Source organism: Trichosurus vulpecula, chromosome 3 (assembly GCF_011100635.1).
Source record: "Trichosurus vulpecula isolate mTriVul1 chromosome 3, mTriVul1.pri, whole genome shotgun sequence".
NCBI classification, from domain to species: Eukaryota; Metazoa; Chordata; class Mammalia; order Diprotodontia; family Phalangeridae; genus Trichosurus; species Trichosurus vulpecula.
This window is the reverse complement of record NC_050575.1, coordinates 121,325,688-121,347,070: the sequence shown is the minus strand read 5'-3', so window position 1 is coordinate 121,347,070 and position 21,383 is coordinate 121,325,688. Positions and strand designations below refer to the sequence as shown.

At 39.9% G+C, this 21,383-nt stretch overlaps 1 protein-coding gene across 1 annotated transcript in view; it reads left to right on the top strand.

Annotated features, from left to right (window-relative positions):
• BRINP1 (BMP/retinoic acid inducible neural specific 1) overlaps window positions 1-21,383 on the top strand; it is a 175,973-nt gene that overhangs the window by 136,063 nt on the left and 18,527 nt on the right. The window contains exons 6-7 of the mRNA XM_036752940.1: window positions 11,978-12,214; window positions 15,000-15,222. Of these exons, the coding sequence (XP_036608835.1) occupies window positions 11,978-12,214; window positions 15,000-15,222 (460 nt within the window). The remainder of the gene's footprint in view (window positions 1-11,977; window positions 12,215-14,999; window positions 15,223-21,383) is intronic.

Here is a 21,383-nt window from a genome sequence, read left to right as displayed (position 1 = left end):
AATTAGAAACTAGGCCATTAGAGGATCAGTTGAATGTAAGCACCACGAAGGCAAGTAACATTTTTTATTTTGTCTTTATGTCCCATAAACCTAACATGGTGCTTTGCACATAGTAAGTATTAAATAAATACTTGTCAGATTCTGTTTTGCTGGAGAAACTGGGTATATTTAACCTAGAGGGGGAAAAAAAGAGTCAGAGTCACAGGAATTAAATTAGTTAGTTTAAAGACATTTATTAAGCACCTAATAAAATGTTCTAAGCACTAGGGATACAAACCCAAAACAAAACAGTCACTGCTTTCACGATGCTTACATTTTAGTAAGGCTGTAGTAGCCAGGTTATTTTGCTATGAGAAATCATAGGGAAACTGGGCACAGCAATAGGGGGCACTTCCAGGAGCAATGACACTGTTGATTTGATAACCATTCCACAAGCAAGAAGCAGAAAGGTAGCAATGGGACATAGAGAATGGCGAAGAAGATGGCCAAGGAAGGTGCCAATGTTCCTCCTTGCACGCTTGATCCCATTCCCTGCCACCTTATCCAGCAGATTCCCTCAACTATCATCTCCTTTTGCTAATCTTCATTTTCTCACTACTGGATTTTTTTTCCTACAAATATACTAAAGTCTCCCCATCTTGATGTTTTTTACTAGATTATATCATCTTCACTAACTACCCTCCCTCTTTCTGCAAAATAATTGAAAAAAGCCATTTCTATTTGGTATTTTAATTTCATCTCTTCCCAGTACATCCTTAACTCCCTTCACTTTGGCTTGTTGCAATTCAACTGAACCTTCATCATTCAATGGAAACTATTCCCTTTAAAGTCACCAACCATCTTTTAATTGCTAAATCTATTGACCTTTTCTCTATCCTCATCCTCCTTGACCTCTCTGTGGTTTCCCACTCTGCCTCAGACACTTAACCTACTGTTTGACTCTAAGAAAGTCACTTAATATCTTACAATTTCACATTCATCATCTATAAAATATCATCTACCTCAAAGGATTGTTTGGAGGATCAAATGAGAGCACACGTAAAATGCTTTTGCAAAATTTAAAATTTTATATACTAGATATTGACCTCCTTCTTTTCCTTGGTAATCTCTTTTCTTGGAATTTTCATGACAGTGCTCTCTCTTGATTTTCCTTTTGGTTGACTGGACTTTCTTATTTTACTTTGCTAATTCAACATGCCCCCTAAGGCTAAGCTATCCTGTCCTTGGTCCTCTTCTCTTTTCTTTCTGCTCTTCCAAACTTGGTGATCTCATCTTTCCATGGGCTTCCATTATCGTCTCTACTCAGATGACTTCTAGATCTTTTTATCTAGGTGAACTCTATTATCTCCTGCATTCCAATTTCACATCCTCAATTGCCTATTAGATGTATTGAACTGGGTGTCCCATAGCCTCAATATATGCAAAATAGAATTACCTTTCCCTTCAATCCTTCTATTCTTCTGACTTTCGCTACTGCTGTTAAGGACACTACCATTCTCCCAGTCACCGAGGTTCACAACTCCCATTCCTCATTTTCATTCTCCCCTAATAACCAAACAATCAACAATTCTTGTTGCTTTTAACTTCACATCTCTGATATACCTTTGTTTCTCCCTCTACACTCACTTGCTACCACTGTAGCTCAGGCCTTCATCTCCTCTCATTCCTCCCTCCAATCCATCTTCCATACAGCTACCCAATTAATTTTTCTAAAGTTCATGTTGATCATTTCGTACACTCTCAGACAAATTCCAGTGGCTCCCTACTGCCTCAAAAATCCAATATAAATTCCTCTGGCATTTAAAACATTTCACAACCTGGCACCTTCCCACCTTTCTAGTTTTCTTACATATCACTCCCCTCCTAATACTCTTCAATCCAGGTATACCAGACAATTTGTTGTTCTGCACAGAAAACCCTCCTTCTCCCTTCTTTGTATCTTAGAACTGTATGTTCCTTGTGCCTGGAATTCACTCACTCTACCTCCCTGAAGGCCTAGTTGCCTTTTAGACTCAGTTAAAATACCACTTTCCAGATGAAGCTTTTCCTGATCCTCTGGAAGCTAGTGACCTCTCTCTCAGATGTGAGAGAGAGAGAGAGAGAGAGAGAGAGAGAGAGAGAGAGAGAGAGAGAAAGATAAGAGAAAGAATATATACATATGAAATAAATTAGGTACTATCATAGTATTCTGTTATATATTATATAATATTAAATATTACATGTTTTCTCCCCCATTAGCTTGCAAATTCTTTGAGGGCAAAGATGGTTTCACTTTTGTCTCTGTGTCTCCAATGCTTAGCAGAATGCCTGTCACGTAATAGAAATTTAATAAAAGATTGTTGACTGAATGGGACCAAGTAAATATAGTGAGCCATGTGACTTTCTCTACTTACTAAAGGAAGGAGAAAAGGGCAGAGATATAAGACTGATCTGAGCTGTTTATTCTTCTTCTTTAGCCCTACTAGAGCTCAGAACTCCCAAACTCAAGAACTCCACCAGCCTCACCCTCCTGAAGTGGCATGGATTACAAGCCCACATCGCCATATCCCAGCTGACCTGGGTGCTAAAACTGAGTGGATTGAGTCTTTAGGGCATACAAATGCCTGAAAGGATGGCTGAAGGAGTAAGGATTAGTTTGGCTAGGCCTTAGGAGATGGATCTACAGTATCAGCAATTGTGGTAGTTCTGGAAGAGAGAAGGTTTTGCACTCAGAGGACTTGAGTTCAGATCCTAACTCTGTCCCTTACTACCTGTGTGACCTTGGGCAACTCACCTAACCTCTCTGGTCCCCAGGTTACTCAACTGTAAAATGAGTGCATTAGACTAGATGACACCTTGAAAGCTGCTTTCACTTATAAATCTATGGTCCTTATGATTCTAATATTGGCACTATAGATAGAGCACTGAGCATGAAGTTAGGAAGAACTAAGTTTAAATGCAGCCTCAAACACTTACTAGCTGTGTGACTTTGGACAAGTCACTACTTAACCTCTGTTTGCCTCAGTTTTTTCATCTGTAAAATAGGAATAGTAATGCCACCAACCTTTTAGGGTTGTTGTGAGGATGAAATGAGATGATAATTTTAAAGCATTTAGCACAGTGTCTGGTATACAGTTAGCACCATATAAATGTTAGCTGTTATTATTATATAAAATATACATAAATATGTCTCCTCTTCTGTACTCATGTAAATATAAAAAATTTTAATGTACTTATATACTATTATAATTTCATGTATATATGGGGAGGGGGAAGAAAACCTTCCTGTATAAAGGTGACCTAGGATGCCTTAGGAAGTATCAGCTTCCCTATCCTTGAAGGTCTTTAAGCAGAGCCTGGAAAACCCCTTGTAAAGGATATTAGAGAGAGGATTCCTATTTCTTCCACCTCTGACATTCTGTGGTTCTGTGATCTGGACCTTAACCAAACCCCACTTCCTACTCTCTTCACTAAGGAAGGCAAACAAGTGGTCTCATGAGATTGCAAGAGCCCTATAGCTGCCTGTCTCCCTTTCCCAGAGCGTAAATGACCCGTCATGGAGACAGGACTGAACTTCTGAATGAGATCACAGCCTTTTCGCCCTTTCTGCACAGTTTCACCCGGTGAATTATTGTCTTATTTCCATTCCACTCCAATGAGCTGTCAGCGATGGATACTGTAATTCAGCGCAATAGAAACACAAACAGATGGGTAATTGACCTGCGTGCCTTCATTACACTGGAGTTCAGTGCTGCTGTTCCAGCCATAAAGTCCTTTATCTGCCAGTCTGAAATCCCTGGGCTTTTTGTGAGGAAGGAGATCAGGCCGGGAGGCTTGCAGGCGGTTCACTCGGAGTTATTATTCCCTCAGCCTCATGCATTTCAGAAACCGACAGAATCTGACAGGCAGAACTTACCAGGTACAAGACAACAGCTGGGAGTCCTATAGGGCTTGACGATGTCTACAGGGGGTTGCATTCTGGTGCTCTAACGGGAGAGAAAAATATTTATCTTCCATCACATGAGGATCTTTTTTTTTTCCTTCTCCCTCATCGAGTACAATTGGCCTCCCCTTGACACCAGAAGAGAGCATGCATTTAGCTAGTAATGAAATAGGTCAGAAAACAAACTATTTAGTCAAGAAAGATTTGTTGATTCCCTACAGGGAGTAGCACCAGTATAGGTGCTTAGGGCATATGGTGAAGAAGGGGAAGTTGTAGCATGGTGTTTGCCATGAGTATAGAGTCAGAAGTTGTGGGTTAGCATCCTGACTCTGTTCCTCACTGCTTCCCTGACCTTGGGGCAAGTCACTTCACCTCTGAAGAACCTAGTTTCCTCATCTGTAGAATGAAGGGATTGGATTTGATCTGCAAGGGCCCTTCCTGGTCTAAATCCTATGATCTAAAATGGTCCGTGCCTTAAAGAGGCTTAGAGTGACCATGGCAATTCCTGGCTCTGAACAGTTTTTTTAGGCTCTTCTAAGAATGTTGGTGCTAAAAGATGAATTCAGAATCACCCAGGCCAATACCCTCATTTTACCTATGAATATGCCAAGGTCCATGCAAAGGAAAGGATTTGCTTGAGATCACACAGCTGATAAGTGACAAAAGGGACAGCCTGGAACTGAGATATTCTGACTTCGTGTCTTGGGCTCAGGAGACATTCACCAAGCATACTTTCTTACCGGGATAAATCCAACCCAAGCTTTAAGGCCAAAGCGGCCCAGTGGAGGAGACTAAGTCAGTGTACTCTGAGGTTAGTTCCCCTCCGAAAAGTTGTGACTCAATTTTCATGTCTGATGTTGCCTATTTAATTTCAAAACCTATCAGGCCCTGTCCTTTTGTGTTATCTACCAAACGTTTATTAACCACCTGATGCTTGCTGGGTTGGGAGAGATAAGGAAAGAAGAAGGTAGGATCTCTCTCTTAATGCACCTTGAAGTCTGGTTTTGAATACATGACCCAGACACATGACAAAAGGAAGTATAGAGTCAACTGCTACCTCGTGTCAACCAGACCCTAAGTTGCAAAAGAGGACAGAAATTTGGGTGATGAGTGTGTGCAAGAGTAATCTGGGAGGAAGACTACACTAAACTATTCTAGATACGTTTGTGTACTTGTGCCAGAATTCAAGTAGCTTTTGAGGAGCTAGGCAGAACATTGTATCTAAATTCATATAGGGATAACTGTAACCGAGGAAAAAGGCCCTGTTTGAATGTAATGGAAAGAGCTTTGGACTAAGAGGTAGGACACTTGAGACCAAGTCCCAGTTGGGAACATTAAGCAAAATGCTTCTTATATCTGCTCAAGAGTGTCATTATCTAGGCAGCTGGTGGCACAGTGCATAGACCACTGGACCTAAAGTCAGGAGACCTGGATGCAGTTCCTCACTCAGACACTTATTAGTTGTGTGACCCTGAGCAAGTCACTTAACCACTGTCTGCCTCAGTTTCCTTATTTGTAAAATGGGGATAATAATAGTGCCTACCTCATAGGATTACTATGAGGATCAATCAAATAATAATGTTATATATATAGCAGTTATCTTCACCATCTCTAAGGTGGGTAAGAAAGGCAATTTTCTTTAAGGCGCTCCTATCTTCTTCATGTTAATGGAGATAGGTCTCTTTTGTGTGGGTTTATAGGCAGCTAGATGGTACAGTGGATAGAGTGCTGGCTCTGGAGTCAGAAAGGTCTGAGTTCAAATCGGGCATCTGACACCTAATAGCTGTGTCACCCTGGGCAAGTCATTTAACCCTGTTTGTCTCAGGTTCCTCATCTGTAAAATGATTCTTGTTATTCATTCTTCATTCTAGAAGAGGACCAATGACATGAGGAGGGTGATGTCTTGACTTGCAAATCAATTGGATTTAAGTGAGGCAGAGCTGTGCAAGTTAAAAGCTTCATTCTTTCCTCCAGAGTCATTGGAGTCTAGTGGCAAGAAATATGTCAGGGTGTCTGGGAATAGCCCCAGACACAGTGGGAGACCTTGGCTTTTTTAAGCTAAGGTCTTTCCTAGGTCTTAGTTTGTCTGAGGCAACACCCTTTCAGAGATTAAAGGCTAGGTAAAAATGGAGGCAAAACAAATTGTGCATACCCTTTGACCCAGCAATACCACTTGGAGATTTGTATCCCAAAGAGATCATAAAAAAGGTGAAAAGGACCCACATGTACAAAAATATTTGTAGCAGCTCTTTTTGTGATGGTAAAGAACTGGAAATTGAGGGGATGCCCCTCAATTGGGGGATGACTGAACAAGTTGTGGTATATGAATGTAATGGAATACTATCATGCTATAACAAATGATGAACAGGCAGACTTCAGAAAAACCTGGAAAGACATGAACTGATGCTGAGTGAAGTCAGTAGAATCAAGAGAACACTGTACACAGTAACAGCAACATTGTGCAATGACCACCTTTGACAAACTTAGCTCTTCTTAGCAATACAATGATCTAAGACAATTCCAAAAGACTCATGATGGAAAATATTATCCACATAAAGAGAAAGAACAATGGATTCTGAATGCAGATCAAAGCATACTATTTTCTCTCTCTTTTATTTTTCTTTCTCACGGTTTTTCCCTTTTGTTCTGATTCTTTCTTTACAACATGACTAATGAGGAAATATGTGTAATAGGACTGTACATATATAGCCTGTATTAGGTTATATGCCATCTTGGAGAGGGGGGAGGGGAGAGAGAAAATAATTGGAACTCAAAATCTTATAAAAGTGAATGTTGAAAATTATCTTTACATGTAATTGGAAAAAAATAAAATACTATTAAAATAAACTATTAAAATAATCTACTAAAATATTAAGTATGGGGAAAATGGAGGCAAAAGATAGCCTAGTTTGCCTTCCAAAAGAATCAGTCTGGGAGGGAAAGACCCTCAGAATTTCAGAAACAATTGCTAATTTTCCCCATAAAATGAACTGGAGAAGGAAATAGCAAATCCCTACAGCATCTTTGCCAAGAAAACTCCAAATGGGGTCTCAAGGAGTAACACACAACTGGGACGAGTGACAACAACAAAACGGCAGTGCAGTAGGTAGAGACAGGAAGACCTGAGCTAAAATGGGACCTCAGACACTTACTAGTTGTGAGACCCTGAACAAGTCACTTTAAGTTTTGTATGCCTTGGTTTTCTCAACTATAAAATAGGGATAATAACAACATCTACCTCACAGGGATATCATGAGGATCAAAGGAAATCATATTTGGCACATAGTAGGTATTATGTAAATGCTTATTCTCTGCCTTTTCCTTACCCTTCCCTTGGTCAGACTTGAGTGATCAGAATGGAGATGGTGCATGCTTGTGTCAGGGTCAGAGACAGAAGAACTAGAGGTACTGAGTTTCCATGTATCAAGCCCAATAATCACCATGTGAGGTAGCAAGGGAGAAAGAGGCAGAAAGTAAGGGTCCTCGTCTTAATGTTCACACATCCCTCATTGCCCACACATCCCGCATATTGAAGGCATCACATTTAAAATTCTAAGTAGTCTGAAAGAAAAAATAAGAAAAAAACAACATTCCATATGTTCAGTGTGGGTGCGTTGGTTTTGAAACGAAAGTCAGAAATTTTCTACGTCCTACCAATTGTGCAGTAGAATCTGTAACCTTTACAAAAGAGTAGCTTTGCTTTTTTTTGACATCCATTGTAACTCATGTGGGTACAAGATCGGGTTCCAAGTCTTAGTTTTGCCATCTACTTATCAGCTGTGTGACCTTGGGCAAGTCCCTTGCCCTCTCTGGGATTACACCCCCTCATCTGTGAAATGAGGATAATTACCCTTGAACTACCAAACTTATAGAATTATTTTGAGGAGAATAAACCTTAAAGCATCATAAATATGACATGTTGCTATATGCATATGAATTATTATTCCATAAATTTGAATTATTACTTGCATAAGCACATATGAAATTATGTGTGCATGTACATGTGTAATTCCTTAGGAGCTATGTGGAGCAAAATATCCCACACCAGACAGCAGCTGTATAGCTGCACAACAGTGATTCTATGGGCCAAATCCTGCCCCAAGATATTTATGGCTCCCATTGAAATGGGGAAAGAGGAATGAGGAGCCAATATATGAGGCCAGAACTGGGCTTCTTTGTTGAACACAGGTGACTGGGGGAAGCCTTTGGCCACGGCTGCTTGTGAATCTCTGCTGTTAACAAAATAGTTATGTAACTTTCAACACTTAATGACATTTTGCAGAAAACTATTTTCTAATTGCCTCTGTCTTCATTATTCTCCTTCAAAATTACCCAAGAGATACTGCCTCAGAGACGCGGAGGCACGGACGGAGTTTCCGTTTTTAAAGAGAAGCCTGTTTGTGTTACAACTGCTCATAAAAAAAGCCCCCAATGCCAAGCCTTCTCTGTCTTTTTTCCTCCAGTTACTTTAAACATAGAAGGTAATACTGCTTTTTGAATCCTTGCCAAACTAAGAGATGATTTGACGCATTTTTCTAAAAACTCACTCTTCAAGTTCCTTTTGGGCTGAAACCAAGAATAGAAAATGTTCTCCCCACACACAGGGGATAGAGAAAATGATGAGCAAGCACATGGAAATAGAGCAGTGGCATGGTAAGATAGAAAGAGCCTTGGTCTTGGAGTCAGGAAACTTAGGCTGACACCCCTGCTAATGAGCCTCAGTTGTCCCATCTGGAAAAATGGGGAGAATAATCCTTGCTTTGCCTGCTTCTTAAAAATACTGTGTTTGGGGAGAGGGGGGTACTTTATCACCTAGAAAATGACTATTATCACATAAAGACAGACAGAAAAGATGAGATTCTTCTGTACTAGTCTATGTTTATGGACAAAGATAATAATAATCAGTAGTTGGTTGGAGAGAAGGGGGTAGGGCTGGGGCTGAAGGGTCTCAGAATTGGAGACAGTGAATGTTGGAAGCCAGAGGGAATCCTCAATCCTCTACTCAGGAAAGTTTCCTATTGGTAGTTCACTGACTAAGCTAGATTCCAGTCATGTACTTGTTTAGTATTGTTTTATTACTTCTAACCACTGAGTCCAAAATGCTGGGCAAAGGATGTGTAATGAAAAATGTGCATCCTCACAGAACTCTAAAGAGGAGAAGTAGAGAAGAAGAGGCTGTTGGGGAGCTAGATCACTAGAGGAGAAGAAAAGGGTAGGATGAGAAGAAGAGAATCGAAACACATCTGCAGGCAGAAGTTAGCTAAGTCCCTTGAGGATTCAGTTATCCCTGGGATGTTGCTGAGGATCCTCAGATTGGTAGTGACCTTTCCCCTCGGGCCACCCATGGCAATTCCTTTTTACTCATTTACTCTCCTTACCGTGTATGATGAGAAGCGGAATGATATCGAGGACAGAGAGTTGGTTTTGAAGCCAGATTGATCTAACTTCAGGGCCCACCTCTGATACCTTCTGGCCTTGTGACCCTGAAGAAATAACTTGACTTCTTAGCGTTCTGAGTAACTTTCTACTGGAAGAGGGAGTTTCCTCATAGGTCCTATTTCTGTCCTTCTACTCATCTGTATCTGGGTCTTATCCTCCTAATAGATTGTGCTCCATGAGGGTAAGGACTATGTCTTACTAACATTTTGTACCTCCCTTAGCACCTAATGATGTCATATTCATAGGTTATATACGCTCATTAAGTACTTACTGAATAAGTTTTCAAAAAATTGTTGGGTCGTCTCCTCAGGCCCATCTTTTGATTATTGGTACTCTCTCCTTAGCTTTATAGTTTCTTAAGTCTATTTTCTCTAATCTCTTCTCTTTTTCTACTTCTCTAGTCTCAAACACTGCCCTACCTCCATTCTTTTCCTTATGCTACTGCCTATGCCTGAAATGGCCTCCTTGCCTGTCTTTTTCCCTATTTAATTCCTACCCAAACTTTAAAGCCCAAATCAAATGCTGCTTTGTCCATGAAGCCTTCTCTGACACACAGGATCAATAAAAATCTCCCCCTCTGGCAGTTTCTAAGGGGTATTTTGTTTGTATCACTCTAATGTACTTACGGCACAACAGTATATATCATACAAACTGAGCAGATTCCTTATTCTCTACTAGTCGGTAAGCTCCATGAAAGCAGAGACTATGTCTTATTTAAATTTTGTGTACGTCCCAATGACTGGCGCAGTGTACCTAGTGTATGCTTAGCAAGTATTTATTATTATCATACATTTTCCAAACATCCCATTTAGCAGAATACATTGGGACCTCAAGAAGCCTTGGCACCAGGAGGTTCTTGCTCTCTGGTCTTTGATGATAGGGGAGCATAGGCTCCCCTATAATTTATATTCCTGCCCAGAACTCCTCTATGCATCAAAATGTGAGTTGAAATAGAGGTAGAAGGAGAGATGGCCATCGCTGTAGTTATTGTACATCTTCTTAGGCAAGATGTCTTGGACTGAAGAAAGAATCTTTTCCAAAGTAGAACAGCCATGTACTGAGCAAGACTTCTTAGCAGTGTTAAATATCTTCCCAGCATCAGCCTGGAAAGTGATTTTCTTTTTTTTGATAGCTATGTCTGTGAGGTTTAAGATTTGGCCTACTGGAGAAAGTACAGGACTGGAATCAGGAAGATCTAAGTTAGAATCCTGCCACAAAGCATTACTAGCTGTGTTACCCTGGGGTGTTTCTTTAATTTCTCTCCATCTCGATTTCTTCATATGTAAAATTGGAGGTACCTCACAGGGTTGTGATAATGGTGAAATTTGGTAATAAGTGAAAAATGCTGTGTAAAAATTAAAGTGCAATATAAATGTCAGCTGTTATCAAGTTGAAAAAACAAAACGTTCAGGTCCAGGCCTAATTTTTTAAGGCAATTATGGTTAAGTGACTTACCTAGAGCCATACAGCTAGTAAGTGTCTGAAACTGGATTTGAACTCAAGTCTTCCTGACTTGAGGACTGGTGCTCTATCCCTTGTGCCACCTAGCTGCCCCCAAACCTGATTTTTTAAACATTTTTATTTAAAGATTTGAGTTCTAAATTCTATCCCTCTCTCCCTCCTCATCCTCCTCCCTGAGATGGTAAGCAATGAGATATAGGTTTTATATATAAACATATATATATGCATATATATATGCATTTATGTAAAACATTGCCATTTTAGTCATTTTGTAAATGAAGATTCAAATAAAAGAAAAAAAGAACGAAAGTAAAAAATAGCATGATTCAGTTTTTTCAATCAATACCTGTTCTTTCTCTGGAGGGAGATAGTATGCTTCATCTTTGGTCCTTTGGAATTGTCTTGGATCCTTGTAATACTGAGAATAGCTAAGTCATTCACAGTTATGCGTTGAACAATATTGCTATTACTATGTACAATGTTCTCCTGGTTCTGTTCACTTCGATATGCATCAGTTCGTGTGAGTCTTTCCGCATTTTTTTCTGAAATCATCCTGCTTGTCATTTCTTATAGTACAATAGTATTCTATCGCAATCATATACCACAGTCTGTTTAGCCATTCCCCAATTGTTGGGCATCACTCTGATTTCCAATTCTTAGCCACCAAAAAGAGCTGCTGTAAATATTTTTGTACAAATAGGTTCTTTCCTCCTTTTTTGGATGCCCAAACCTATACGAACGTAGCTAAATATGGAGAGGTTTCTCAATGCAGCATTTCTCATCAGCTGATGCATATTTTGGCCATATCAGTTCATAAAACAGTTTTAGCAAAGTGGTGGAGGAGTTGAGATCTATGTCAATGGAGGATGTTCTCACGCTAAAGAAATCATTCATCCCTGCAGAAAAAGGGGATAATGTAGTATGTGGAGTTGGAATGAATGTGGTTGAAAAAGAGATCTCTCTAACAAGCTTAGCTCTCCACAGTGCCAGAATTTTGGCCCATCCCAAAGGACTTCAGATGTAACAAGCAGAGGAACCCTGGCACCTTCAAATCCCAGTGTATCACCTTTCAAAATGGTTAATGAAATAGCTTCTGTTTAATGTTTCTATCTCTTCCCCTTTCTCCCTCCTGCCCTTTTTAATTTTCTCATGCAGGTCTTCAGATAATCTTCCCTCAGTATCTGCAAGAGAAATTTGTCCAGTCAGCTTTGAGTTACATAATGTGCAATGGGGAAGGAGAGTATGTATGTAAGAACAGCCAGTGCCGATGTCAGTGTGCAGAGGAATTCCCACAATGCAACTGCCCAATCACTGACATCCAGATCATGGAGTACACCTTGGCCAACATGGCCAAGTCTTGGACAGAAGCCTATAAGGACCTGGAGAATTCAGGTATGGAGTCTAACAACTGATGGCCCTCTGGTGTATATGTGTGTGTGTGTGTGTGTGTGTGTGTGTGTGTGTGTGGGAGAGAGGGGGGGTGAGAGGGAGGGAAGGAGGGTGGAGGAAAGAATCACTGTAACAATAAAAATAAGATCTAACATGCAACAATCTCCACAACAAAAATAAGCTCTAGATGAAGATAGGAAAAGATTTCTAAAAATCTTCCTTGGAGAACAAGAATATTTCAGGGATATTTCCCTTATCTTCACCATTACGTCAGAGAGGCAAAGATATCTATTCAAGGTCACACAGTAAATCCAATAGTAGAGTGTGGAACTAAGATCATTTGCCTTCCTGGCAGAGACCTCCATTCACCTCCAACTCTCATCTAGGACCACTCATAGTGTCCTTTTTTGTGTGTTCCCTAGATCCCCTTAAAAGTTCAGAGATATAATTACCAAGTAATGGCGTAATCATTGTGAATGGTTCCAAGGCTCACTGAGCAAGAGGAGGGTGATGCTGGTACTCGTTAGGTAAAAGCATTGTCAAGATACCCATTCAATCTTGGCTGTGCATAGCCTCAAACTATTTACAAAAGCATCAAAGATAGGTCTAATGATGGTGTGGAAAACTTTTTGCTTCTGTACCATGAGACCCCTGCACCTCTGTTTGGAGAGCAAATCAAAATACACCTGAGAATAGAAAGTGCCCTATATTACTATTCTGTTCTCTCCTGGTGAGGGACAGAACAAGAAGTCATTTTCTCCAATACAGCTTTGCCTGACTTCTGTTTGCATTGGTACTTGGGTTGGCCAATTGGAATAGCTTACATGCCCTTCTCCATGGTTCTGATCATCTACTTGCCAGTACACACCATTTCTTCCATTTATAACATTATCAGAGTCTATATTCTAACGTTCTACGTTCAAATGTTCCTTCTATCTAAGTCTAATAGCCTATGTTTTAAATAGTCTCCTATACATTCTATAGTCCACATTCTCTCCCAATTTAGGCATTCTATTTTCTAGCATTCTATTCTAAAGAAGTCCCTTCCAGCTCTAACATTTTATGTGTTGATATTTGAGTATCCTGAGGCTCATTCCAGCTCCAATATTCTGATTGTATGTGCTATTGATGATTTTCCTCCTAGTTTATTTTTTTTGCAAGGTCACACTACTTAGGTAAAGCTGCTAATGCTACATAGTCCCTTTAATACTGTACAGAATTCATGAAAAAAAAAAGGAATCTGTGGCACAATTCATGTTATTTTTATTGTTGTTGATCCTAAACAAAAGGCATGTTTGTGAAAATAAGAGTTTAGAAAGAACTCTGTCCTAATAGCTCCAAGGCCTAGTCGAAGGGAGTCTGTGTGAAAAAGCTGGCTGGCTTCTCTGAAGCAAATTCTTAGGAAGGAATAGAAACCACTTTGGGGAGGAAAGACAAGAAGATGAGAAGCCAAGTATTAAGCTGAATAGACCACTTAGATGACTTATGCATTGTGCCTGCTTCCCACAAGGACATTCATTCTCTAATGCCCATGCATGTATCAATTGAAAACAGCATCACCCATTAAGGAGAGAAATCCATATATGCATCTGTGGTTTGATTTTTTTTTCTCCTACTTTTCTTTTCATTTTCAGCCCATAATAGCATTAACAGCTTCAACTCTGGGTAATTTCATCGGATTAATGGCCAACTACTGCTAAAGACTATCAACTCCTCCCCCCAGGCAGAAATGCCTTCATGTCCCCAAATGGTTAGGCTTAAACAGGACTCAGCTAGAACACCTACAGATTCAGAGGCTTGTTTATGCTTACTGAAGGACTGAGTAGAGAGGCCTGCTTGCTTGTTAGAGCTGGGATTTGGAGCCCAGGACTCCTGAGTTTCCCCTCCCAATCCTCCACAAACTCTGTAGCCACAGATATGGGGAGTAATTGTCTGTTCACTGCAAACAGATTAGAGGTAAACCTCTTTCTGTGCCAACAAATGGGCCAACTGATGAATGGGCTCTGAAAATTTCCATAAATAAAAATAGAGGTGAAAGAGATTTGAAGAGGTCATTAGACCCATTTATTTCCTTTAACAGGGTTGTTTGGGACTAATAGTCAACCATTCTCTTTCTAAAGGTCTTTAGGGATAGACAGGAATCCTACTCCTTCACTGAGACACCCATGCCAATTTTTTTTACAGGTCTAAGCCTAAGAAGGTCTTATGAGTAACCCAAATCTTGCTTCAATTTTAGCTCATTTACTTTAGGTGATATCATGTGGATATTGAGAAAAAAACCTCTAAAATGCCATATTCAAAGATTACTACTTCTGTCCCATTACAACCTCTTCTGCAACATAAATGATACCCAAGTCCCATTAACCCTTAAATATAAGAGCTGGAAAATAGCACTGACCTGGGAGTCTAGAGACTTGGTTTCAGAGTCTTCCATTAACTTGCTCTGTGACCTTGGGTAGTCACTTCTACTCTCTGAATCTCGGTTTTCTCCTTTGCAAAAAGAAGATGGACTAAATGATCTCAAAAGTGCATTCAAACTCACGTGGTCTGTGAGTCTATAAGCAGAAAAGATCAAAACTGTCTTCCCCATACTTCCTAGGAGGTGGAGGAGAGGTCTAGAAGGTGAGAGCCAGAAAGAAGTTTGTAGGATTTCTATTATCAGGGGATCCTGTATTTTGTAACCTTACTTGCAAGCCTACACTATTCGGTGATCATTTTTATCATGTGGGTGTGTTTTGAGGGCATTTTCTGTTTTCATCCTCTGCATCTGGGATTGTGTTTGTAACAGATGAGTTTAAATCATTCATGAAGAGGCTACCTAATAACCATTTCCTGACCATTGGGAGCATCCACCAGCATTGGGGGAATGACTGGGATCTACAGAACCGCTACAAGTTACTCCAGAGCTCTACTGAAGCTCAGAGACAGAAGATCCAGCGCACTGCCCGGAAACTCTTTGGCCTCAGCGTCCGCTGCCGCCACAACCCAAACCACCAGCTGCCAAGAGAAAGGTGAGTATCCCTTCTCTCTTCTCCCTGGTTCCCAAAGAGCTCCAGGTTTGAGAGGGCTGAGACTTTCCAATGGAAAAGGAAGAAAGGGAAATGGTAGCCTAGTATGAGGACCTCATGGGGTAGCTAGGTGGTGCAGTGGATAGAGCTCTAGGCCTGAAGTAAAAAAGTGTTGAGTTCAGATCCAGCCTCAGATAATTACTTACCAACTGTATGATCCCGAGCCAATCACTTAACCTTTGTTTTCCTCAGTTTCCTCATCTATAAAATGGGATTAATAATCACACCTACCTCCCAAAGTAGTTGTAAGGATCAGAGATAATAATGCAAAGCATTTAGCACAGTGTTACATAAATGTTAGCTGTTATTAATATTATTAGGAGTATCTAGTCAAATAATCTCATTTTATAGTTAGAGGCAACTGAAGGCCCATGGAGGTTAAGTGGTTTGCCCAAGGTCACACAGTACAGTATAATATATGCTTTTAAAGTTATGTGTGATTAGGAGTTCCTTGATAGAAACCTTGGGAAAAATTGACTTGTTATCCTTAAGATTTCTGAACTTAGAGTCAGAAGATCTAGGTTGGATTCTCATCCCTGCCACTTCCTAGCCATGTGGTCTTGCAGAAATAACTTCCATTCTCCAAGCCTCAGTTTCCTTATGTGTTAAATGATGAGTTTGGGTTAGATGATATGCATGGAACTTTCCATCCCTAACATTCTGCAGTTCTTTGATTCTTTCATGTTGTGATCCATTAGGATCTTGAAACATATTCTCTTGGTAGATTGGTTAGCTGTGATCAGGGACTGCACCAAACATTTCTGCATCACAGGAAAGGTTGGGACATTGCACGACCACTGGACGCTTGAAGCCTTCACTCTAGCACAAGCTGCTTAACTTAGCAAAAACAGAAAAGAAAAGAAAAGAAAAGAAAAGAAATCCCTGAAAACCATGGACTGTCATATTTATTTGGCATTCAAAATAGGTGCATTTATAAAAAGTTGTATTTAACAATGCTCTCAGTGGTTGCTTGCTTCGCCTAACCCTAATCCCAGCTATGCCATCCACCTTGGCAAACAAATCATAGCCACAGAAGGAACAGTATATTTTTTAAAAAAAACATAAAACAAACTTGTTAGATAAAGGATAGAGAGGGAGAAAGGAAGTATCATAGACTACCAGAGCTGGAAGGGGCTTGAGAAATACTCTATTCTGATTTCTTCATTCTGACGCCCATAGAGGTTATGTGATATACATATTTGCAAAGCTAGTTAGTAGAGGTCGCAAACTCGAACCCAGTGCTCTTTTCACTACTAACCCACGCTGAACCCTTTTGAGACAGGCAGTCAACAGAATAAGATGCTGCTCCTGAAGGACAGGTCTCAATTGGACTCCAAGCAATTGCATGAAGCTATGAAGAGCTTTGGTTGGTTCCAAGAGGGAGGAAGAAACAATAGTCGCTTAGCAATTGTGTGTGTGTGTGTGTGTGTGTGTGTGTGTGTGTGTGTGTGTGTGCATGTGTGTGCTCATTTCTGGTGCCTGGGAACTTGCTTGGCTGTTTATATGGAGGCTACTTCTGGCTGGGGGCTTCTTGGGAAAGATCAGGAGCCCTGAGGTCTTGTCTTGGCTCTGCCACTAACTGGGTTTTGAAAATGGAACAGGTACTTCTGCTATCAGGGACTTAGTTTCATATGTTTTCTCTTGTAAAGTCCTTTCCAGTTCTAACTTTATGCCTCTTTGTAGCTAAAGAGACATTGGTAGTTGGAGCTAATTAATAATAGGTCCAGTTCCCTCCAGAGCATATAATGGCACTAGGGAAGTCTTTGCTGATGCCACTGAGGGCCTCGCAGTGGGGCTGAGCTCTACCTTGGTGCTGGTGTTAGCTTCTTTCTGAGAACTGGCTTGAAAGATTTAATGAGCATTTCTCACTAAGGTAAGGAACCTCTTTGCTATTAAGAGGTGACAGCTACAGGCGCTGACACCGGAAACCTTTCACTGGCCCTGCTGGCTGAGCAAGTTAGCATTTGCAGATCAACTGCTCTCTTTTTTTTCCACTCACATCAATTTGATGCCCTTGCTGAAGCCTGTGAGAAGTCAGGCCGGCTGGCCAGGTGCTATTCGCACCACCAAAGTGTAAGTGAATGTCTCTGGGTTTGTCGTTTAGTTCCTGAAGGTAGCTGAGCTATTTACAGCTCCTTAAAAAGGTACTTTAATGCAGCAGAAAGAGCATTGGTCTCAGAGTCAGGAGACCTGAGTTCTAGTCCAGGCCCTGTCACTGAGTATCTAAATGACCTTGGACAAAACATTTCCCCTCTCTGGGCTTTGGTTTCTCCATCTGTAAAATGAAAGGGTTGAACTTCATTTAATCTAACATTTGGTAAACTTGCTCTCCAACTGGGGACCTGAGGAACAGATCCGTGAATTGTTAGAGAAAAATTAAGTTCAGTAATTTAATTTGTTCCATGAGATATAGACAAAGGTCAAAAGGGTTTCTATAAGGACAATTATTCCGCATTTTAAGAATTTAATCAACCAATCAATGAGAATTTATGTATGAGATACTGGACTAGGTGCTGAGGTTGCCAAGATGAAATTAAAAAAAAAATCGGTAAAGACTCAAGGATGTTCCTCCCAATGATAGTCATTCATATCATTTAATGCAACCTTATTGAGCACCTACTATGTGCCAGGCTCTATGATAAATCCTGAATCTACAAAGATAAATATAAAATTGCCCTAGCCCTGAAAGAGTTTACATTCTCTTGGTGGGAAACATATACACAGATAAAAAAAATAGAAATGTATACAAAAATAATTTTTTTAAAAAAATTCTGAGAGGAAGGGTACTGGCTAGGAAGGTGATCAGAGAAGACTTCGTAGAGAAAGTTATCAAACTTGAACCGAACCATGAAGGAAGCTAGAAATTTTAGCTAGGAAGAAGTAACATCCAGACATGGTAGATGGCCTCTGCCAAGGCACAGAGATGACAAGGGAAAGGGACAGGAATTTGCATTAGATGGCACCTACTAAGTGCCCGAATCTGCACGAAGTGTTTTTTACAAATATTATCTCATCAGATCCTCACAACAGTCCTGCGAAGTAGGTGTTATTAGTATCTCGATTTTTCATTTGAGGTAACCAAGGTGAATAGAGATGATGTGACTTGTCCAGGGTCACATAACTTGTAAGTTTCTGAAGCTGGATTTGAACTCAAGCCTTCCTAACTCCAGGCTCCACATTCTATCCAATACCACATCTCTGCCTCTGGGAGCTAAAATATTTTTGTGAACAATAGCAAGAAGGCTAGTTTGGCTATACCGTAGACTAAAGAATAAGACAGCAAGTGATATATAAGACTGGAAAGTGGGTTGGAACCAGGTTGTGAAGAGCTTCAAATGATGGCTAGAGGAGTTTGTATTTGATTCTAGGGGAAATAGAGAACAGCTGGAGCTTTCATGAGATGAGCAGGTACATAACATGGTCTGGCCAGGCTTTAGGAAAAACATTTTGGCAGCATTTTAAATAGAAAAGACTTGAAGCAGAGACACTTATTAGGAGGCTAAAGCGATGTCCCAAGTGAGAGATGATGAGCAAACGCTGGAACTAAAGTGGTGCCCTGGGGATAAAGGGGAAAGGAAAGGAACAAAGATTTTAGAGCACCTACTGTGTGTCAGGCACTATGCCAAGCAGGCATTTTAAAAACATCATCTCATTTGGTCCTCACAATAACCCTTCTATGTAGGTATTGTTATTACCTCCATTTTCCAGTTAAGGAAACTGAGGCAAACAGGTGACTCATCCAAAACCATCCAGTTAGTGTCTGAATCTGGATTTAAACTCAGGTCTTCCTGACTCCAGATCTACTGTTCTAACCACTGTGCCACCTAGCTGCCCTAGAGAAAAAAAGGATGAATGATACAGATGTCATGGAGGTAACACTGTCATGACTTGGGAGTTGATTAGATATATGGGAGGAGGGAGAATGAGGATAACTGAAGAGGAAAACCTGAGCAACTGGGAAGATGATGAGACAGATGCAGTCCATCACTATGGCTGTATCTGAAGACCCACCTCTTCCCCCAGCTTATATTCCACTTACATGATGTTTGAGAACCCACCTAGCACTGCCATGCTAAGGTAAGATGGTGGATGAAGAATTTAGAGGAAGAATGTATTGTTTATGTAGAGATTTTATTTTAGAGTTAAATGAGTCTAAAGGGTTAGAAATTTCTTCATGTTTCAAAATCAATTTTTTTGTTTCTCTTTCCATATGTGCATATATAGATATATATATAGAGATATAGATATATACATATGTATGCATGTAATAATAGCAGCTAACCTTTATATAGTACTTACTATGTGTCAAACCCTGTGCTAAGTGCTTTAAAACTAATACATCATTTGAGCCTCTCAACAACCCTAGGAGGTATTATTATATCCCCATTTTTCAGATGAGGAAACTGAGGTTAAGTGACTTATCCAGGATGACATAACTAGTAAGTATCTGATGCCAAATTTGAACTCAGGTCTTCCTGATTCCAGGTTCAGCATTCTATCCACTAGGGAAGAATGGTAGAGGTTGTGGAGGTATTAGATGATTAACACTAGAAAGAAGAATAAAGACTATATAATGACACAACTAGTATGAACCTTGGAATGTAAAATATTTATTAGAGTGGATAGGTATTTTAGAACATGGAATATTAGACCATAGAACATAAGTTTTAATACTGGAAGAAAACTTAGAAACATTTTATTCAAATGGGCTTCATCTTACCAGTAAAAACTATGTTCCCAAGAGGTAAAGATTTGCCCAAGGTCACACAGCCAGGACTAGAATTCAGGACTTCTGATTCTCCATCCAGCATATTCTCTAATGTACTCATCTTTGTCTCTAATCCTCCAATGCTTTACCAGGGCAAAACAAGCCAGATGCTGCGAGTTTTCACATATGTGTCCCTACTGTCATAATTATGACACTTTTTAGATGATTCTGATCCATTGTTTTGTTTTATGTCAAGAGCCTATCTTCTCAACAACACTTAGAAAGTCACGTATAGCACTAGAGATGTTCTGATAAAAATCTTCAGGTTAAGAGCAAAACTTTTAAATGAAAGTTAATATTGAAAGAATTTCCCCTTCCCTAGTCATATGATGCCCTCCTATTGCTCCTACTTTTGTCTTCTAGAGTCACCCTGAATAAGAGTGATACCTGTTCTATAGGATAGCCCTTCGCATATTTAAAGACAGAATTCTCCCTGTCTTTTTTTCTGGGGAAATATTTCTGGTTTCTTGAAAGATTATAAAAAATCATGGTGTCAAGTCTCTTCGGCATCTTGACTGCCCTCCTCCGGGTGTGCTCTAGTTTCTTAATGTTGTTTTTGTTGTTTCTAAAATGTTATGCCCAGAACTAGATGCCATTGAATACCGCAAAGCATTTGATTTTTATACTGAATAAAAGACAGGGGTCTGGTCTCTGGGAGTATTACTCCCCTTCCACTATTAATGGAAGCTTTCTCCTTAGCCTGAACTCACTGCTGTTATGTACCTTCATCATGCATCTTCAATTGTTTTTTCTGTTCTTTTCATTTAGATTGCACTGGTCATTGCACATGTTTTCCTGACTCAACTTACTTTGCTTTTTATCAGTATTTTTTTAAGTCTTCCCATGCTTCCATGTACTTGTCATATTTGTTTTCGCCTACCTGGATTCTTGCCTCTCATTCCTATTTTTGATTTCTGATAACAACACCCTCCTTTACTACTTATTGTCTGAGACTTCCAGTATCTGCCTACAGACTTATGTGTCCTCTGGTAAAAACAATGGTTTTGATACATATTTCCATGATTTTAAATTTCCATGTATCATATTTTCTTAAAAGCAAGACCTAACTGCACTCACTATAGTTTTCTGACAGTTGTCGTAATAATATATATGTATGCATATATGTATGTATGTATATGTATACATATATATGTGTGTATATACACACACACATATATGTATACATATACATACATACACATACATATACATACATACATACATATATATAAGGTTTGCAAAGCTCTTTCCTCATTACAACCTTGTGAAGATCCTTCAGGTATTATTATTTCTATTTAACATATGAGGTAGCTGAAACTTTGAGAGAGAAAGTGAT